General features: G+C 37.7%; 1 protein-coding gene across 2 annotated transcripts in view; it reads right to left on the reverse strand.

The window, feature by feature from the left end:
• Nucleotides 1–16351, reverse strand: part of TBC1D23 (TBC1 domain family member 23) — a 59415-nt gene extending 43064 nt beyond the window's left edge. For both annotated transcript variants that reach the window (XM_019648341.1, XM_019648340.1), the window contains exon 1: nt 16107–16351. In XM_019648341.1, the coding sequence (XP_019503886.1) occupies nt 16107–16159 (53 nt within the window). In that variant the 5' untranslated portion in view covers nt 16160–16351. The remainder of the gene's footprint in view (nt 1–16106) is intronic.
• Nucleotides 16352–20713: the final 4362 nt, after the last annotated feature.

A 20713-nucleotide genomic window follows, 5' to 3' on the forward strand; every position in this document is an offset into this window, starting at 1 on the left:
CGCACCACTCGGTTGGCCCAGTATCCCATATTTTTTAACATAATTATCAATAGTTAACTGGTTAAGTGTATGATACATATATATTATTAGTTATTTATTCTTCCTAAGAAGGTCTCGAAGAATTTAAAAATAAAGCTTATTAAAACATCACATCCATTAGGATGTCTATTATCAAAAAATAAGAAAATAAGTCTTGGCAAGGATGTGGAGAAACTGGAACCCTATAAACTATTGGTGGGAATGTAAAATGGTGCAGCTGCTATGGGAAACAGTACGACTATTCCTAAAAAAATTTTTAAATAGAATTACCATAGGATTCAGCAATTCAACTTCTGGGTAATTTACCCAAAAGAAGTGAAAGCAGAAACTTGAATAGTTATTTGTAGACCCATATTCCTAGCAGCATTATTCACAACAGCCAAAGGTAGAAGCAACCTAAATATCCTTCAATGGATGAATGGATAAAAACAGGGTATGTACATATACAACGGAATATTATTCAGCCTTAGAAAAGAAAGTCTAACACATGCTACAACATGGATGACTCTTGAGGACATTATGCTAAGTTAAAAAAGCCAGTCACAAAAAGGAATACTGTACAATTCCACTTACATGAAATACCTGGAGTAGTGAAATTCATTGAGACAGAAAGTAGAATGGTGGCTGCGAGGGGCTGGAGGGAGGGGGGGGAAATGAGGAGTTGGTGTTTAATGGTTATAGAGCTTCAGTTTTACAAGATAAGAGTTCTGGAGATTGGTTGCATAACAGTGGAAATACACTTTACACTACTGAACTGTACACTTAATAGTGATTAGCATAAGTTTTATATGTCGTTTACAATAAAAAAACTCTATTCAATAATCATAAAAGTTCATGAATTCAGGCTTTAATGCCAGATTTGAGATCCAATATCGGCCAAACTCGATAGCCATATGATCTTAACCAAGCAACATGTATAGAAACACAGTGCCTACCTTATAAGGGTCAGTTGATGCTTAAATAAACTTCTGAACACAAATCACAAGTGCAATATTTGGCACAAAATTCTTCAATTAACAGAAGCATGAATACTATTAGTATTATTATTATTGACTTTTTTTTAAGATTTTTATTGGGGAATTGGGGGATGGGAACAGCACTGGGGAATTGGGGGAAGGGGAACAGACAAGTTGCTGTCCTTTTATTCTTCAGTCTAGTTGTGGAGGATGTTGCTTCACTGGCCCAAGTTGGCACCATCATTGCGCTCTTCCCGGGCGAGGCAGATCAGTCGCCGGCTTCTGGACGGCCACTCACGGCGGCTGCTGACCGCTCATGCTGGCTGCTGGCTACACACAGTAGCCCATGGCAACCCACTGCAGCTGGGGCTGCAGCCTACAGCGTCACCGGTGACTCATGGCAGCCCAGCTCCAGGTTGAGCTGTTGTTCAGCATCTTAGCTGTAGAGGGCAGTGTCACTGGCCCTCATATGTGGGATCCGCACCAGGGCCTTCTGGCGTCCCAAGCCAGCTCTTAACCAATGCACCACTCGGCCAGCCCTATTATTGACTTTTTAAAAATGACTTTTTTCTTATTGTAACAATCATTTTAGAGAAGTTGGCCAATGTATAGTATTTAAAAAACAAAAAACCAACCACAATTCTATTACCATGAGATAACCACTGTTCACATTCAGTGAATTACTTTTTAGCTCTCTCTCGATAAACATATATATATATATATATATATATGTATGTAAAAGTGTGTGTGTGTGTGTGTGTATGTGTGTGTGTAGAGACATATATATAAAACAAAACTGGGTTATATTGAATATATAACTTTATACCCTGCAGGATTCACTTATTAACATTTTTCAAAAAATTTTGAGGAGTTCTCTGAGTATACTCTTATAATATCAGATTTTTAATGGCTGAATAATTGATTTGGCTATTCCTCTACTACTTAGTATTTAGGTACTTTCTATATTTTCCTTAATCTTTTCCCACTTATCCTTAGCACAAATGCCCTCAAGAATTATTCAATAATCAGTAAGTATATTTTAATTGTAAAAATTAAATACTGCAGGCATAAAATATTTAGAATTCTGGTAGTATCCATTAGAATAGAAAACAAAATTATGGAAAGTGTCTACTTCACAGAAATGGGGTCAGAAGGAGAATTTCACTTCTCACCTAGCATCAAGTCAGTACAACCTGAGTAAATGTAGAATGTGTACTATATTTGTATGTACTGCTTGAATATTTAAATAATATTTATGGATTCCTTTTTAACATTTATACCCTTTCACCCAGCAATAATTGAGAAGAAGCAAAATGACTGAGCTACAAGCGTGTTCAATGCAGTGCTTATTATAACTATGATGTCTAATATAAAAAAGACATAAAAATAAGTGTTGACATTAATGTAGAAAAATTGGAACCCTCACACATTGCTGGTAGGAATGTAAAATGGCGCAGCCATTTTAGAAATCAGTTTGACAGATCCTCAAAATGTTAAACATAATATTACATATGACCCAGCAATTCTACTCCTAGGTATATACCCAAGAGAACTCAAAACACACCCACACAAAAACTTGTACATGAACCACAAGATATTACACTTCACATCCATTACAATGGATAGCATAAAAAAAATGGCAATGATGTGGAGAAATTAGAATCCTTGTGCATTGCTGGTGAAAATGTAAAATGGTGTAGCCACTGTGGAAAAGTTTGGCAGGTCCTTAAAAAGCTAAACACAGAATTACCATATAATCTAGCAATTCCACTTCTGGATGTATACCCAAACGAAATGAAAACAGGGATCATATAGGTATTTGTACAAACATGTTCATAGCAGCATTATTCACAATAGCCAAAAAGTGGAAACAACCCAAATATCCATTGATGGATGAATGGATAAACAAAATGTGGTATATACATACAATGGAATATTAATTAGCCTTAATGAAGAAAGAACTTCTGACACATGCTACATGAATAAACTTGAAAGAAAAATGCTAAGTGAAATAAACCACTTACAAAAGAGCAAATACTGTATGATTTCACTTATATTAGGTACCTAAAATAGGCAAATTCATAGAGACAGAAAGTAGAATAGAGGTTACCAGGGGCTGGAGGTAGAGGAGAATGGAGTGTTACTGTTTATTAGATACAGAGTTTCTGTTTGAGATGATGAAAAATTCTGGAAATAGACAGTGGTGGTAGTTGTACAACACTGTGAATGCTGTTTATTGTCACTGATTTATAGACACTAAAACGGTAAATTTTATGTTATATATATTTACCACATTTAAAAAAGTCAACAACACAGCTGGCCGAGTGGCATGTTGGTTAAAAGCTGGCTTGGAACGCCATCTCTGAGCAGCAGGGCCCTGGTTCGGATCCCACATGATGGCCAGTGACACTGCGCCCTCTACAGCTAAGATGGTGAACAACAGCTCGACCTGGAGCTGGGCTGCCGTTGAGTCGCCAGCAATGGCATAGGCTACAGTGGAGCTGCAGTGGGCTTCCGTAAGCTACCATGAGCGGCTGGCAGCTGGCATGAACTGCCAAGAGCCACCGTGAGCGGCCGTCCAGAGGCCGGCGACTGATCTGCCTCACCCACGAAGAGCGCAATAACACCAACATGGGCCAGTGAAGCAATGTCCTCCACAAGTAGACTGAAGAACAAAAAAGGACAGCAACTTGCCTGTTCCCCTCCCCCAACTCCCCAAAATCTTAAAAAAAAATAAAATAAAAAAGGCAACAAAAAACTCGCACATGAATTTTTTTAACAGTCTAATCCATAATAGCCAAAAAATAGAAACATTTCAAATGCCCATCACTTGATGAACAGGTAAATAAAATGTGATCTATTCATACAATGAAATATCACTCAGTGATAAAAAGGAATGAAGTGTTGATGCATGCAACGCATGGATGAACCTTGAAAACATTTAGCTAAGTGAAAGAAACCAGACACAAAGGCCACATATTATAGGATTCCATCCACATAAAATGTCCAATACAGGCAAATGTATAGAGACGTAAAGTAGATAGATCAGTGGCTGTCAGGGGTCTGGGGTGACAGGGAAATGAAAGTGACTGCTAATGGGTATGGGGTTTGTTTTTGGAGTAAGGAAGACACTTTAAACTTAGATAACAGTGATGCCTGCCTAACTCTAAATAATGAAAATACTAAAATCTCTAAACAGTACAATTTAAATGGGTGAATTTTATGATACATAAATTATACACCACTAAAAATGTTACCAAAAAAAGTAACTTTTCATCAGAAAAAATTTAGGAACTCTTTAATTTAGGACTAAGAGGAAGCTACTGTGTCAAATCCTCCTTTACCATATCAATGAAGAGAGTGTATCACTATGAAGGGTTCAAACCATCCCTTGGATTGTTACAAGGGTAAGAGCTTGCCTTGCCTCTTTAATTCCTCAAATTGATCAGCAGTACATGTTACCTACCATTGTGGGAAAGGAACAGTCGCCATGGCAACTCAATAGCAAAAGCACCAAGGAATTAAGGATATAAAGGCTTAGAGGCAAAGTGTTATAGAGAAAATAGTATAAAATTTAAAATCAGAAAATGTGACATCAGATACCACACACTTAACAGCTAGCTGTGTGACCTAAAATACAAACTCAGTTTCTACACTGATAAAATGGGGATACCATTAAATCAAAGGAGGTGGGGAGTATTCATACAGCATATTAATTATCCTCTGTTCTATCAGACTATCACTCCCAGTCCTCATTCCATTCCATTGTAATGCCTACAGCTTGTCTGAAACTGTTCTTTTCAACTTTCTCTTTCAGGGCAGTCTCCATTGAAGAATCCATAAGCATTGAAGCCTTCACTGTTTTCCAAAGGAGAAGAGTGTTGGACAGTGAGCTGCTATTCACACGAACGATTTTGGGGTACATGTGATGCAAATCCTGAGACAAATGAGACAACAGTAAAATATGGAAAAAACTAAAGTTAGAGGACAAGAGAAAACATGAGTATAGGAATACTAAGTCACTTCATTTAGTCAAGAATAACTCTTTAAACACAAAATAAGTACTCAAATGTTTTCTTTAAATAGAAAGGAGTCACATGAAATAATAAAACAGCCCTAGAATGGGCCGGCCGAGTGGCATGTTGGCTGAGTTGGCTTGGGACGCCAGCTCTGAGCAGCAGGGCCCCAGTTCAGATCCCACATGCAGGCCAGTGACATTGTGCCCTCTACAGCTAAGATGATGAACAACAGCTCAACCTGGAGCTGGGCTGCCGTGAGTCGCCGGCAATGGCGTAGGCTGCAGTCCTTGCTGCAGTGGGCTGCCGTGAGCTACCATGAGTGGCTGGCAGCCAGCGTGAGCTGCCATGAGTCACCGTGAGCAGCTGTACAATGGCCAGCGAGCGACTGCCTTACCTGGGAAGAACGCAATGATCACAACACCAACAAGGGCCAGTGAAGCGATGTCCTCCCCAACTAGACTGAAGTACAAAAGGACAGCAACTTGTCTGTTCCCCTTCCCTGATTCCCCAATGCTGTTCCCCTCCCCCAATTCCCCAATAAAATCTTTAAAAACAAACAAAACAAAAAAAAAACAGCACTAGAATTAAGCAAATAGCAATCATTCCCAGCAATTTATTAGATGGTCTGCAGGACTTCCCACAGCATATTCAACTTCAAAATAGCACTCATGCCTGAGCATATTACGATACATTTCTAAAACAAGATAGGATGTTTTCCGGATTGAATTTTTTTTTTAATTCATGAAGCCTCTCAGTCTATCAAGTAAGCTAAGTCAACTTCACTAGTTTTCAAAATTCTTAAAATCCAATCCTTTTCTATAATTATAAAAAAAAATTAAAGATTATAGTAGTTCAAGACCACTTAGGACCCAGAATATATGTAATCACCTAAACTGAAACACAGAATACAGAGAAACTATAAAGAAAACCTAACTACTAAACTTTTAAAAATTAATTTTGTTTCTTAAAGTGGTCAGGGTCTAAGATATATTATTGCTTGATTCAAATAAAAATACAAAAGCTGCATTACTGGGAAAATCAATAAAAGCCCAAAGGCTGCTATGTAAACATCTTAAACATGTTATTTCTACTGCATAGGGTATTGTTCAAACCTGAGTGTGCTAGCAGTATTAAACAGAGCCAAGGGATAAAATGGACTCAGAAATCTTCACTGAATGTATTTTTAGCATTCAAAAAACGAACAAACAAACAATGCCCAAAACAGCATAGCCTGTGATTATTCATTCTTTCCTCAAATATTTCCACATTTGCTTTTTCAAAAGTTCGTATGCATGACCTACTGCCTTTCAAGAAGTCATCTATATCCTTCCCTTTATAGTTCAACTCCCTGCAAACAGTAGTCTCCACTCATCTGCACTAACTCCTTCCTCATTCACTCAAACTCTCCATTGCTCTACTAAAACTGCTCCAAGAAGTCACTGGGGATCTTTCTCAGTCCTCATCTTCTTTACATACTCTGCAAAGTTAGCCTCTCTCCTTAAAACACTCCTTCAGTTTCCAGTAATTCTACTATACCTCTCTCTAACCCATACTCTGAATTATTTCCTTCCCTGACAAAAATATTCTTTTATTCAAACTTTCAATAAATATGTATTGAGCACCTACTACATGATAGCCACAAAGTCCATGCTCTCATGTAGTTTATACTCTGGCTGGCTATTCCAGGGTTTTCACCCAAGTCCTACAAGTATATCTAAAACCACTTGAACAGAGGTGGGAGTGGTTCTTTCTGAAGTGCAGTCCATTCATATTTGTTTAGAATGTAAGCCACTATAAGCACAGATTAACCATAACCATGCATATATTATATCCAGGAACAAACCTTTGATCAATTATTTAAAACTCAAAAATGACCAGCTAACTAGTTGCAAGCACCAGCAAATTGTATAACAGTGACTAAGAGGTGACAAGTTGCATGTGCTGAGCTGTGATTTCATAACTTATATGTGCCACCATATTTCTGCTTATTTCTTAATGCCCAGGTCATGAGACATCAGCACCAAAACTTTGTCTTATTTCGCTACTGTTGTTAGCACACTGGTTACAAATTACTACCACTCGAAAACTCTCTAATATGTTCCTGAATATTTTGTGTTACATTTGGAAATGACATGATGGAACACTTCACATGATGGAAATGACATCTTTATTATAGATTAACTTGTACAGTTGATATGGATAGAATTCAATGACCATAAGGTGTACTGCAACTTATTTTTAGATACTAATCTCATACTATCAAAACTTCCTGACAACAAATAGTATGATGCCACATTCAGAAATGACCATGACCACATGAGAGCACAAGCTGATCACTGTGAAATCTTGAAGATACCTGGATTTTTTGTCAGAATCTGACATACTTGACAGTATTTTAACAAGATGTATATTTGAATGCTAAGCAGGAAAATGCCCCATTTACCAGCTTAAAAAAATTAGTGAAATGCTGTATCTGGATCAGATCAAAAGCAGCTTTGGGAGTCCCCTTTCAAACAAAGTAATCCTCCCCAGAATTAGCGTTTAACCAAGATCTTGTGCCAAGTAAAGAAGATGCTAAATCTAGTCTTCTTGGCTTGAGAAGCCAAACAAACATGATAACTACAGTCTTTCAGCACTGTGCAATTGGCAAAAGAAATAGACATCACAAAATGTTGTTCTGCAAACTACTAAAATTAACTACAAAAGAAACAGATGCTTTAAATCTTCATAGGCTTATTTTTGACCCATAATCCGTGTACATCAAATTACACCAATGGTGCCCCTTCCTCTGCTAAGAAAAAACTCAGGAATTTTTGCCTAAAAAAACAAGCAAGCAAAAGTAAAAAAAGCTTCTCATAATTTTACTATATGTGAATGTTGCAATGCCTTTGCTGTAAGACTTTGCTTACAAAATAGAAGAATCTCTTCTCTATTAAGGAGTAGTTAACATTAGAGAGTGCTCTAAATCCTTTTGTCTTCCATGCCTCCTCAAAATAAAGACCCTAACACGCTATTCTTTTCTATACATTTGAGGGGACTTTCCAGCACTTTTAATGCACAAAGAAATGCATCAGGGTTCCCCACATACACCAAAGTAGTAGTTTGTTTGAAAACTGAAAACAGATGGTCTTCTTTGCCTAAGAGAAAGAATGGAATGAAAACAGCACAAGTCAAAATGCACACTGTTCCTATTACAAATTTCCACTTTATCCAAAAAGTGGATAAGAAATACCACCAATATTCCTTTTCTTGAAACCCTTATTTTGGAAAATAAAGGAACAACTACTGCAAATGAGATGACAACACTTCACATTTAGACAATTCTTTCCAAGGGTACTTTACCAATGGAGATCATAATTTTGCAAAGAAGTCCATGATACATTTATTTTTTACCTGGATTCCAACCAATGATAATTATTTGGTAAAAGAGAATCTCGTTTATTTTCGTATCAGTGGCTAAATCTAAACGGAATCTACAAAATAAAGCTCAAGAACTTCTGGTACTCAATTACATATCTACAGAAGGTGCCAAAAAAGGTATACACATTTTAAGAAAGAAAAACTGTATTAAAATTTTAATACTCAATATATACCGATAACAAAAGATAAATACAAGTCATATTTGACTTCTGCAATTACAAGAGGTGCTCAAAGTGGTTACCATCAGCATCCAGACACTTCTGATTACAGCAAACTACTGCTTGAGCAACGTTGACCAAAGTGTCCACTTGTATACATTTTTTTTGGCACCCCCGGTATATATGAGATAAATACATCCTTCTGTGCATCACTTTTTTATTCATAATTAGCTTTACTATTTCTTTTTACTGTACATACTGAAAATGTTTACTATTAAGGAATGCCAAGCGCATCCATCACCATTTGAAGAGCTTTGCAGGGGATCTGTGATTCCCATGTTGTCCCTTCTCAAAATCCAATCTGGCTTAAGTCTTGAAACTATTCTGGTTCTCACAGGTGTTTCTGGGATAAAGGGAGCACTTATAGAAGAATTTTTGTTTGGCTTATAAAGTGTTTTCAGTATTCATTCTATGTTTACTAGCTGTATGTTTGTAGAGACTATAAACACAGTCAACAACTTTGGACCTATTTCAAACAGCAGGGGCTCGATTTGTTGTCATCAGTAACAACTAGCGAACAACAAGTTTTAGCGAAAGTGCTTCCACTTTTGTCTGCAACTTTGTCATCAGGCTTTTCTCAATACATCTGCAAAAGCTCCAACAGTGTTATCTACATGTGTCACTTTTATACTTTAAAACAAAGGCTAGAAACTCTTTAAAGGGGAAATACCCACAAGGGAGATATTTTCAAAGCAAGCTTCTTATTTTTCTAACATCACTGAATAAAAACAACAGAAAAATTACAGATTAATTATAAAGTTATTAACATTGTGTAATTGCTTGTATGTTCTAATTAAATATTGTGCTCTCATGGTCTGTAAATAAGTATTTCAAAATAAGTTATAATTCTATTTTTATATATGATATAGATACATACATCATAACATAATTATATTACTTGTTATATTTTTACATATAGTTAATATATAATTTATTATATAAGTACATTTAGTTAAATATATAACATATATTAGGTATATATTATCTAGATCAGGGGTCGGCAAACTGAGGTTCGCGAGCTACATGTGGCTCTTTAGGTACATATGTGTGTCTGAAGTAAAATTGAAAATGAAAATAAAACTATCATAGTTTCATTTATAAAAATTTTAAAGGATATTATTCACATAATGGTGATTTCATTTGTTTTATGGCTCTCGAATAATTTTTAAATTTTTGTGAGAGACAGGATTGGCTCTTCCATCTCAAAAGTTTGCCGACTCCTGATCTAGATGATATATGCAACCATGATATCTTAAGATTCAAAAAAACTAATCTACTTAAGTGATTTTTTGGCAAGATATATGAGAACATATTATGAAAACCAGAGGTACAAAGCTAGGTAGAACGTGACACAGGGCATTATATACTACAGTTACACCTCTTTGGTTTTCATAATGTGTTTTCATGTTGCAAGACAGACAATGCAGCACACAGCTTATGCATATCCTTATAGGTGCCACAGATAGCAATACACACATCCGATCAACAATGCACACATCTCTGAATATTGTATCTTTCAAAACACATGATTGATTGAGTATAGGATTAGCATATTTTTAATTGGGCTCTCTAGGTATCTGTTAAAGTATATGTGAAATATATAAGGTATATGTAATCAACTTTAGAAAGACCACAGGGCTTAAAGAGACGTGAGTTTAAGTTCCAGATTTTCCACTAACTAGCTTTGTCACCTCACCACCCTGAGCCTGTCCTCTCATCTCTAAAAAGGCAACAACAATAATTCACAATTTCCCTTTCTCATAGAATTGTTGTAAGAGCCAAGTGGGATGGTATACATAAGCATTATATTGGGTTGTCGGGAAAGTCATGACGTATTTTTCTGTTTTTCAATGTAAAAATGCGTCATGACTTTCCTGACGACCCAATATAAGGAATAAAGTTTCTGCAAATATATAGCATTTTCTGATATCTTCTTGCTGAAGTTATTAAATACCACCATAGCAATTAGTTTTATAAAACAACTGCTGGTAAGAAAAGCACACACTACAGCATTCCCACCCAACTATGAAATGCGATGTCAGCTTAAGGATAAGAAAAAACTCCTAACTTCCAGAAAAAGGAAGAAGACTTGAAACAAATGACTTATTAGTCATCATTTTCTCAGCTCAGGTCAAAAGGTTAGAGCCTTAAAAACAAACATACATTAAATTTCAGGGAAGTACTATTTTTCCATTAGCTTTTAACTTACTGCTGTTGCATTTCCACAAGAAACAATTGGCTCTTATGAGCCTAACATGAGGGACTGATTTGTTTTCCATTTGTAATTTTCAATATCTAAATAAGTCACTTCAAGCACTGCCCTCTGCTACAGCATGTAATTTCCAAAAACACCAATATTTAGCTATCTTCAGAAGATATCTTCACATATTATTCCTTGGGCTAAAATGATGAAAATATTGAAGTGCCCAAGCAAGGCAGAACAATAAACAATTCTGATTTTAAATGTTTCAAATTTTTTCGAAAACACTACTTAGCAGCTTGTATATAACCAATATTTAATGTTTGCTAAGTGAATTATGAATGCTTTGCTAAACTTTAGTTTGCTTTTTGATACATGAGGGGGGATACTGCCTTAGGTTTATACCAAGTAGGATCCGCATGTAGCATAAGCAGCAGAAATGATCTGTTAAGCATCTTCTATCAATTCTGTTCAGAAGACACCTACCTACTCATAAGCTGGCTGTGTACTGCAGTACACTTAACCCGGTGCTCCAGAATTACCTGAACTGCCTCACTTTACTGCGATAGGGAAAGCACCTGTGCTCTCTGCACTGAGTACAAATAAATGTTAATATATTAATTAAATACTAGAAGTGAACTATTATTTAAAAATTACCTCTAAAAACAGTAAAATCTGAATTACAATAAAAACATTAATGTAAACAGTATAAACAAAATAAGTCTTCTTAATTACTAATCTTTATCTGCCCTCTGCTTATAGTTTACAAAATTAAACAGATGTCACTTCAAAACCCCTAATTCGGGACAATAAGGTTCATTTTCTCTTCATTTTCTGTAAGGTAAATTCTAGTTTTCCCAGAACAACAAGCTGTCAATATTCTTCTTAAACAACGGGTTCTATTCATTCTCTTTCACATTAAATATATTTCTTTATTGATTATATCGTGTCCAAAATTGCAATCACCTACCCCTTAGGTGACATTTTAATACTCTCCTCATATTTCAATGCTTGTGAAATGGGAAGCACTGAGAGTACTATTCATGAAGAGCACACAACTTTGAAAATGACCCTATTATTCTCAAACAATTCCTATTCACATTTTAAATTAACAACGGAAACTTCTTTATATAACTGATACTTTTACAATTTTAAGAAAAGTTTAGCATTAATTTAAGAAGAGTTTACCTTGGTGCAGCCATTATGGAAGGCCGGGTAGAGATTCCTCAAACAATTAAGAATAGAATTACCATATGACCCAGTAATCCCTCTCCTGGGTATCTACCCTCCAAAAATCTGAAACCATTTATCCATAAAGATGTATATGCTCCGATGTTCACTGCAGCTTTATTTATGGTGACCAAGACATGGAAACAACAAATGTGTCCTTCGATAAATGACTGGATAAAGAAAATGTGGCATATATACACAATGGAATACTACTGTACCATAAGAAAAGATGAAATACTGCATTTGTGACAACATGGATGGACCTTGAGATTATTATGCTAAGTGAAATAAGACAGAAAAAGTCGAGAACCATATGACTTCACTCATATGTGGAACATAAAACTGAAGGCAACAAAGGAATAAGACAAACAAATCAAAACACAAAAACTCATAGGCACAGACAACAGTTTAGTGGTCACCAGAGGGTAAGGGGGCAGGGGGGTGGTAGATGAGGGTAAAAGGGATCAAATATATGGTGATGGAAAGAGAACTGACTCTGGGTGGTGAACACACAATGATATATAGATGATGCATTATTGAACTGTACCCTTGAAACCTATGTAATTTTACTAACCACTGTCACTCCAATAAATTTAATTTTAAAAAAAGGGAAAAAAAACAGACAAAAAAATAAGAGTTTACCAATAAATTAAAAGAATGACTTTAAAGTCAATATTGTACAGACATTGTAAATTAAGCAAACCGAATATCAACAGTTGTACAATTAATGCCTATACAAAAAAAAAATTAAATCATGACTTTAGCTCTTTAGACATCATTTCAGAAAGAAAGCCTCAGAAAATGAGAATTTATGTTTAAATCCAAGGCTGGTTTCTTCAATACTAAGAAGAATAATTACCAATCTTTGAACTGTAATAATTTAACATTTGTTTGATTTTAAAATCCTGTAGCTTATATTATTTTCTTAAATTTAAATCATTTCAAACTAACTAGAAACAGTTTTACAAAGATTCTCATACCCTCTGAGCTTAGGTATCTGTAGTTTCAGAAAGTTTGACAGCTGAGGCAGTTTCTGATAACCTTTGTATTTCATAAAAAGCGAGCATTATACCAGCAATTATACAGCTCACAAAAACACTGGAGTCTGAAAATTTAGGTGAAATGACATCTTGGTATGTTACTGCCCATGATTTTACAAAAGTCTGTATTCATTCATGAATACATTCAGAGAATAAACATTTACTGAGCCACCTGCTATCAGCTGCTGCCCTTGAAGTTTACTACCTAAACAGCTATGATAAATCTTGTAATCAGATAAACTAGACTAGTATGTTAGGTGATACAAATATGTAATATAGAAGTCTAAATTCCTCTTACCAACTCATACTGAAATAAATATACATCATCTAGAACCTCGCTAACTAGAATATGGTCCACGAACCGGCAGCAATGCCATCACCCAGGAGCTAAGCAGTCAGAAATATAGAATCTCAGGTCCCAAGCAAAACTACTAAATCAGAATTTGCATTTTAACAAGATCCTCAGGTAAACTCAATGCACATTTAAATTTTGAGAAGCACTGATCTACAACATAACTGAAAACCGGTATACAAGTAAAAGTGACATCTTATACTTTTAAGATTTTCAGGCCTGAGCCTTTGTATTTACAAATGTATACACAATTTAACAAACTCGACTATCTAGTTTCTCAGATTAGGAACAAACTGGGAGATACCACTAACAACAAAGAAAGGAAATGGGAAAAACCAATAAAAGCAATCTCAAAAAGGAATGGCTGTATGGGGTCATTTAACATAGGAACGATGTACCCTTTCTGCCTCAATAGGCCCATTTTCTGAGGCTTTCTTTCTGAAATCATTTCTAAGGATCTAAAGTCATGATTTAACATAGCAATAATGAACCCTATCTGCCTAGATAGGCCCTATTACAGAATTGTAACAGTAACTGATGTTCTTAAAGGTGCTTCTCCTAATGAGACCACAAATTCCTCGAGGACAGGGACCTAGTTTTATTCTCATCACTTATCATTTGTAAACTGGATAACCCTAAGTCACTAAGATGATTTTAGTTTAGGCAATGAGATGTATAACACATTTCAGAAAAGTTTCCATCTGAAAAAGTTACGATAAAAATGTGACAGCATTTTTTCTTTAAAAAAAAAAAAAGTAAAGCCTCCCCATTCCATAACAACCCATCCGCCAAACACTCCAAAAGGAAAGGCTTTACTGAACCTATGGCTCCAATTCTGAATGTCCCTTCTGACTCTATTCAGACTCATTTCTAGGGGACTGGTGAGTAGAGCAGAGAAAAAAGAGCAATTAGAAAAGAATGGAGGGAGAGTAGAAATCACAGAACACCTCTATTCATGAAAAAAAAAAAAAGCAAAAATAGAAAGCCACACCAAAGAGAACAAATGCTACCTCTAGCAACCATTCACTCCATGTTCCTTGCCCCTATGAACCAGGCACATGCCCACAATCCTAACCAAAGAGCTCCTCAAAGACACTTAAACTCTACAAACATTTCCCCTCCTGGCCTTCAATCAGCTGATTACAGTTCATGATACAACAATGTATTCTTCCCAAACAGCAAACTTCATGAAGTTCTAGGTAGGCATTACTCTCCAAACAAATCATTAGTTTTCTTGCCTATGTCCTTGTTCATGCTATAACTCCATTCAGAGACGGTTTCCATCTGTTAATCTGACTGCATTATCCAATATGTTGGTGACCAGCCATGTGTGGCTATTTAACATTTGAAATATGACAATACCAAATTGAGACGTAGGGTAAATGTAAAATACACATTGTGTTTTGAAGACTTGGTACAAAATAGATGTAAAATTATCTAACTATAGGTTTGATTAAATAAAACAGATAATTAAAATGTATTTCACCTGTTTCTCTTTTAGCTTTTAATATGGCTATTAGAAAATTTGAAATTATATAGGTGGCCCACATCACACTTCTATTAGACAGCACTGATCTAAATCCTACTCATTTTTCAAGGCCTAATTCAAACACCTCTGCTTCCATGAGTGTCTCAATTACTATATTATTAATCCCTTTCAATGATTTCCACTTCTTTCTCGGGGATTAAAGTCCATGACTACAAATGTCCTGTATTATTGTTATGCAAACAGAGTGCCAATGAGCTGTGCATATGATCAACAAGGAACTCTAAAACTAATACAGGTGGTCAACACACTTGGATCAATTGTAAAAATTCGACAAGCGTCTAAAGGTTCCGTTTTTTATGATGTCCCTAAAAATGTATGGTGAAGATCAACGGTTTCAAAAATAGCTTTTCCCAAAAACTAACGACACTGGGTGGCTAAAGTCTAGCAAAAAATTATTGGCGATCCTCCCCACAACCCCGTGTATAAATCAGGTGAGCATGCCAAGGCTTGAGAGGAGCAAGGGCAATGTCCCACATTGCATCCAAAGCTGTGAAGACCGAGCTGTCAGGAAAGTGGTGGGAACGAAAAAGACGACTGGTGTGAAAGAGACGAATGGTGGCAACTGTCGGAACTCGAAAACACTAAGATAAAAAAAAAAATCTCAACTATGTCGGAGGGATCCTCCCTGGGAGTGTCTCTCAACCTCTGAACCCGCAGGCAAATATCGCAGTAGTAATTTCAAGTGATCTTTTCTTCAAATGTTATTCTAGTGCCTCCGATCTGCATCCGCGAAACTTCCTAACCAGCCTACTCTAACTCCCCCGGCCAGGGACTCCGGCCAAACCCAGCCCTGAAGCTACGCTCTCCAGCGCATTTTGGAAACCGGTGGATGAAGCTGGAGGACCGAACTGAGGCCCAGTAGCTGGACGACACTCCTCTCCCTTCGAGTTCGGCTTTAGCCCCTCGGGCAGCGGGCTCGCTGAGGGGACCCGGTAAGCAGAGGGGGCGCGGCAGGGCGCTGGATTTGGTTGAGGACGGGTCTTTCCGTTCCATGCCGGCGCCTGTTGGTGCCTCAGAGACCGGTAGTGTGGTGAGAAGGAAGAATGGAGGGGCAGTGAGAATCAGCTCTGGGATTTCACTCACCAGCGGACGTCGCTCGGCGTTGACAGTGGCAGGACCTCTTCTCCTTCCGCCATTGCTGTTGACGTCCACGTCACTTTGCCGAAAAGTGGACCGAGACCGACTCTGAGACCCAATGTCGTAAAAGGCCCTCGGAAGCCTGGAACTGAGCTTCTGGAGAGGGAAAAAAGAGGGAGAAGGCAAGAGACTGAAGGAGCGCAACGTCATGACGTCCCAAGAGCCAATCGCAGCTGTTGGGGAGGAGACTTAGTGGAGACTGCTGCCCTCCTAAAACTACAAGTCCCAGAATGCCGCGGGGCCTCCGGCTAGCCGAATGGGTGAAGCTTGGTGAGGGAACACATCCCAGTAGGACGCGCTTATTAGCGTCGCTTCTTGGCGTCCAGTTAGCGTTTTCATTCCATCTTGGCGTCGTACTCATCGAAGTCAGAATTGAGAGTACTAAGTAGTGGATGGAGGAGGGGAGGTGGGAATTTCTCAAGGAAGGTGGAGGTAGGAGGATAGGCACATTTCAGTCATTGCCTACTGTAACTGGATTTGAGGAAACAATTGAAAGAAATGACAAGCCAACTCCTATTTGTGGAGCCCGGTCAAAACTACAAATGGAGGCCACATACTTTATGTCTGAATGCTTAGTAAAGGAAATATGTTCTAGTCTTCCACCTTTATAAATATATCTTCCTAACCACCTGAAAGGTCAAGACCAAATTTAGGATGCCAGAACTCGGGAGTTCCAAGAGAGAGGGTGCCACGTTCCTACTCTTCTCACCCTACTTCCCCTTCACTCCACATGGACGACCACCTCGGCTTCCTCCACACCCAGGCTCCGTCCACACCACCACCACCAAATCACCGGCCTTTCATCTCCCCTTCACCATTCGTGGTCCTGGGGTTGGGCACAGACTCAGGAGGATGGACCTAGGGAAATACTTGAGCAAGCCCTGAAACCAATATTGATGTAGAGCTACATGTAACAATATGGATAAATATGAAAGATACGATGCTAAATGAACAAAGCAGTGTGGAATGATAGGTAACGTGTCATTTATATTTGGAGTTAAAAATGGGCAAGAAAATATATTTTTTATGACTAGATGCAAAAGTGCTTTTTAAAAATGCAGGGAAATGATATATAGAAAAATCAAAATGACAGTTCTCAAAGATAAACACAGCCAGACACTAGTCAAAGCAGTCAAGACATATTTTATTTGGAAACTACTGACAGCCAGCTGAACTCCATTCCGATTTGTGCAGAGATGAATAGGGGTTTTAAAGGGAGAATGAGGGAGGGGGGATTTGGGGGGGCTCATTAGAGTCAGAGAAGTGAAAAATTACAAAGGATTGGTCAGTGTAATTATGATTAAGCCAGCTGTGTCTGCTAGCTGGCAATTTCAGAAGTTAGGAATCTGTCCTCCCACAGAGACTGGGGACAGAGGCCCTATCCTTCCCGATGATTACATTTCAAAAGAATGGCTCTCAGGTCCTGAGAAGGAAAGTTCTAAGTTATAAGAAATACAGATTCACAGTTGTAAGCCGTTGCCAGTAAATGGCTCTAGAAAAAGGGGTCAGGAGCTTATCATCAGGTGTTGGCTAGAATAAGCCATCTCCTGGCGACCTTGAGCTTTCTCCATCAGGCATTTTAATGGGGAGCTGCGGTTCAACGAGGGGCTGGGGTCATCCTAGGGACACAGCCTTGTGTTGCTAGAAACCTTGCTAAAGTTTGACCAAATCTCTTAGTGCAGGGGTTTGGACAGAGTTGTTATCTGCAGCAAGTTCTGTAGTTCTCACAGTTATATTTGGGGAAGGAAATAGCTTCAATTATATTTTTAATATTTTGTTTCTTAAGAGCTGAGAAGTGGCTACATTCTGTGATCTTTAGAGAGTCTATACTTTGGTCTCTAAAATGTTTCATAATTTTATTTTTTTAAATGTACTTACTTTTTAAATATATATATATATATATTTTTGAAATTTTATTGGGGAACAGTGTGTTTTTCCAGAACCCATCAGCTCCAAATCGAGTAGTTGCCTTCAATTTAGTTGTGGAGGGCACAGCTCCTTGGCTCATGTGGGAATCAAACTGGCAATGTTGGTGTTATGAGCCTACGCTTTAATCACTTGAACTAACTGGCCGCCCCAAAAATGTTTCATAATTTTAAAAGCTACCTGATTGAAATAAGCATAGTACAGCTATTTCATTTACAATCAAAAACATGTTCACTCTCTACCCAAAAGGGAGATAGTACAGAGACACATGTTATTGCACCTACCTTCAAGTCCAGGATCTCTGCATGTGTTCGATCCTCCTATGGGGAAAATTTCTTTTAACATGAAATGAGGGTTAAATGACAGCTATCAGAAAAAAAATTAAAGTCATGAATCTAGGTCAAATCACCATCCTAATATTCAGGCCTTCGGCTGGGTCCCTGCAGTTGTTGTCAGTGGGTTTTCAGAAGCTTTTCTAAAATTGTTTTATATCCTGTTAAGTCAGTGACATGACAGGCAGTTGTTCATTGGTTAAGGAGATTCTAATCCTCAATTACAATTCATTTTGAGTGTAATCAAACCAGTGCCTGCTTTATATGATATGTGGTAAAAATATTATTCCATTAAGAATATATCACTTGACATTTTCAAGCAGTTCTTCATTCTGCAGAAAGGGCCAGAGTCAGTGTGCTTGGGCATGCAACCTGTGCAATAGCACAAAACCGAATGCTTAGAAGGACCCTGCACTTGATTTAGTGCTCTGCAATTGCCATCTTGAAATTCTTAATTTTGGAACAGGAGGCCCCTCATTTTCATTTTTCACTGGGCCCCCTGCAAATTATGTAGTCCGTTCCAGATAGGGTCAATATGATATTAATATATAACCCATTGGGGGACAAGATTTCAATTGAAAATGTTCGGCAGTGATATTTTCTGGAATATTTATATCGTCTGTTATTTATGCATCAACCTGTTCTATGTTCTACTGAGTATTCACTCTTAGGTCATGATATTCACCAAGATGACCTCCTTATTTCCATGGTAATTCTAGGAATCTGGTTGTTAGGTCAAGTCCTTGAACTTGATATGTCTTTGGCTCCTCTTTCTTGAACAGTTTCCACTAGTTCACTGTCTACTACATTTGCTTGGGTTTGGCTTGTTGATACCCAGGCTGTTGAGTTACTACTACAGTTCTGATCATAAGCCCTCCCTCTTGCTCTGGATCAAGTTTGTCCACATTTTCCCCAACGTGTCTCACCTCCTGAGATGACAAGGACCACACTATGCCCACAAAACATTTTCTAGCTGGCTACAAATTTTTATGGCTGTAACTTTCTGAGTATTTTTGTGCTTAAAAAAAAAATCTCAAAGTCCTGCCATTTATCTGGATGGTTACGTGCTTTAAAAAAAGTATAAGCATGGAATTGCAAGTAGAATTTGTTAAATTCTAATAGTAGATTTCTGCTTAAAACATTTTTTTTCAAGAGCTAGGGAGGATTTTATTATGAAATCATCTGCCTATATTTTCTTATATTACTCCTTTCTCCTAATTGTAAGAAGATTTCATCAATAATACTAGGAGCTCCTTTTATATTTCTTCATATCCCTCTGGAGCAGAGGGAGTTGGAATCTTTTCTCATAGACCTTGTGCTGTGTTAAGGTGATGCCAATGGTGGTGACTATCTGAATCTGTGCACAATGCAGCCATTCCAAGATGTGTCTCTAAAAAAGGCCCAACCCAGCCATCTGCATAGGATGTGTTTCCTGCCTGCATCTGTGTAGCTAGTTGTATTCCCACACCCAAACAGAAAGGTGTGGTGTTATTTCATATTATCTTTGGATAAAATCAAATTGCATATTTTATGGAGAAAAAATCATTTTTCTGGTTTTGAATGAAACTGTAAAAAACAAAAATATTTTTTGTCTATTGTATTTGGTGCTCTGTGCTATATAATTATGTAATTTATGTTGTATTATATGTATTTAATTCATATTATGACACATAGTCTAGTCTCAATAAATATTTGTTAAATGAACTAAGGGTTTTCTTTTTGTTTTGTTTGTTTGTTTTTGCAATATTTTGTATTTTGGAATGGACAAAGTCATTCACCTACATAGAAATGGCTAGTGAAGGGCCAGCCGAGTGGCGCGATGGTTAAGAGCTGGCTTGGGACACCAGAGGGCCCCAGTTTGGATCTCACATATGAGGGCCAATGACACTGCCCTCCACAGCTAAGATGCTGAACAACAGCTCAACCTGGAGCTGGGCTTCTGTGAGTCTCCAACGACGGCGTAGGCTGCAGCCCCTGTGGCGGTGGGTTGCCATGGCTACTGTATGTAGCCAGCAGCCAGCGTGAGCGGCCAGCAGCCGCAGGGGACAGCCATTCAGAAGCCGGCGACTGATCTGCCTCACCCAGGAAGATCGCAATGATGATGCCAACTTGGGCCAGTGAAGCAACATCCTCTACAACTAGACTGAAGAACAAAATGACAGCAACTTGTCTATTCCCCTTCCCCCAATTCCCCCCAGTGCTGTTCCCATCCCCCCAATTCCCCAATAAAAATCTTTAAAAAAAAAAAGAAATAGCTAGTGGGGGTTGGGGTAGGTAGAGATTGTGAAATCATCA

Source organism: Hipposideros armiger, unplaced genomic scaffold (assembly GCF_001890085.2).
Source record: "Hipposideros armiger isolate ML-2016 unplaced genomic scaffold, ASM189008v1 scaffold_125, whole genome shotgun sequence".
Lineage (NCBI taxonomy): Eukaryota > Metazoa > Chordata > Mammalia > Chiroptera > Hipposideridae > Hipposideros > Hipposideros armiger.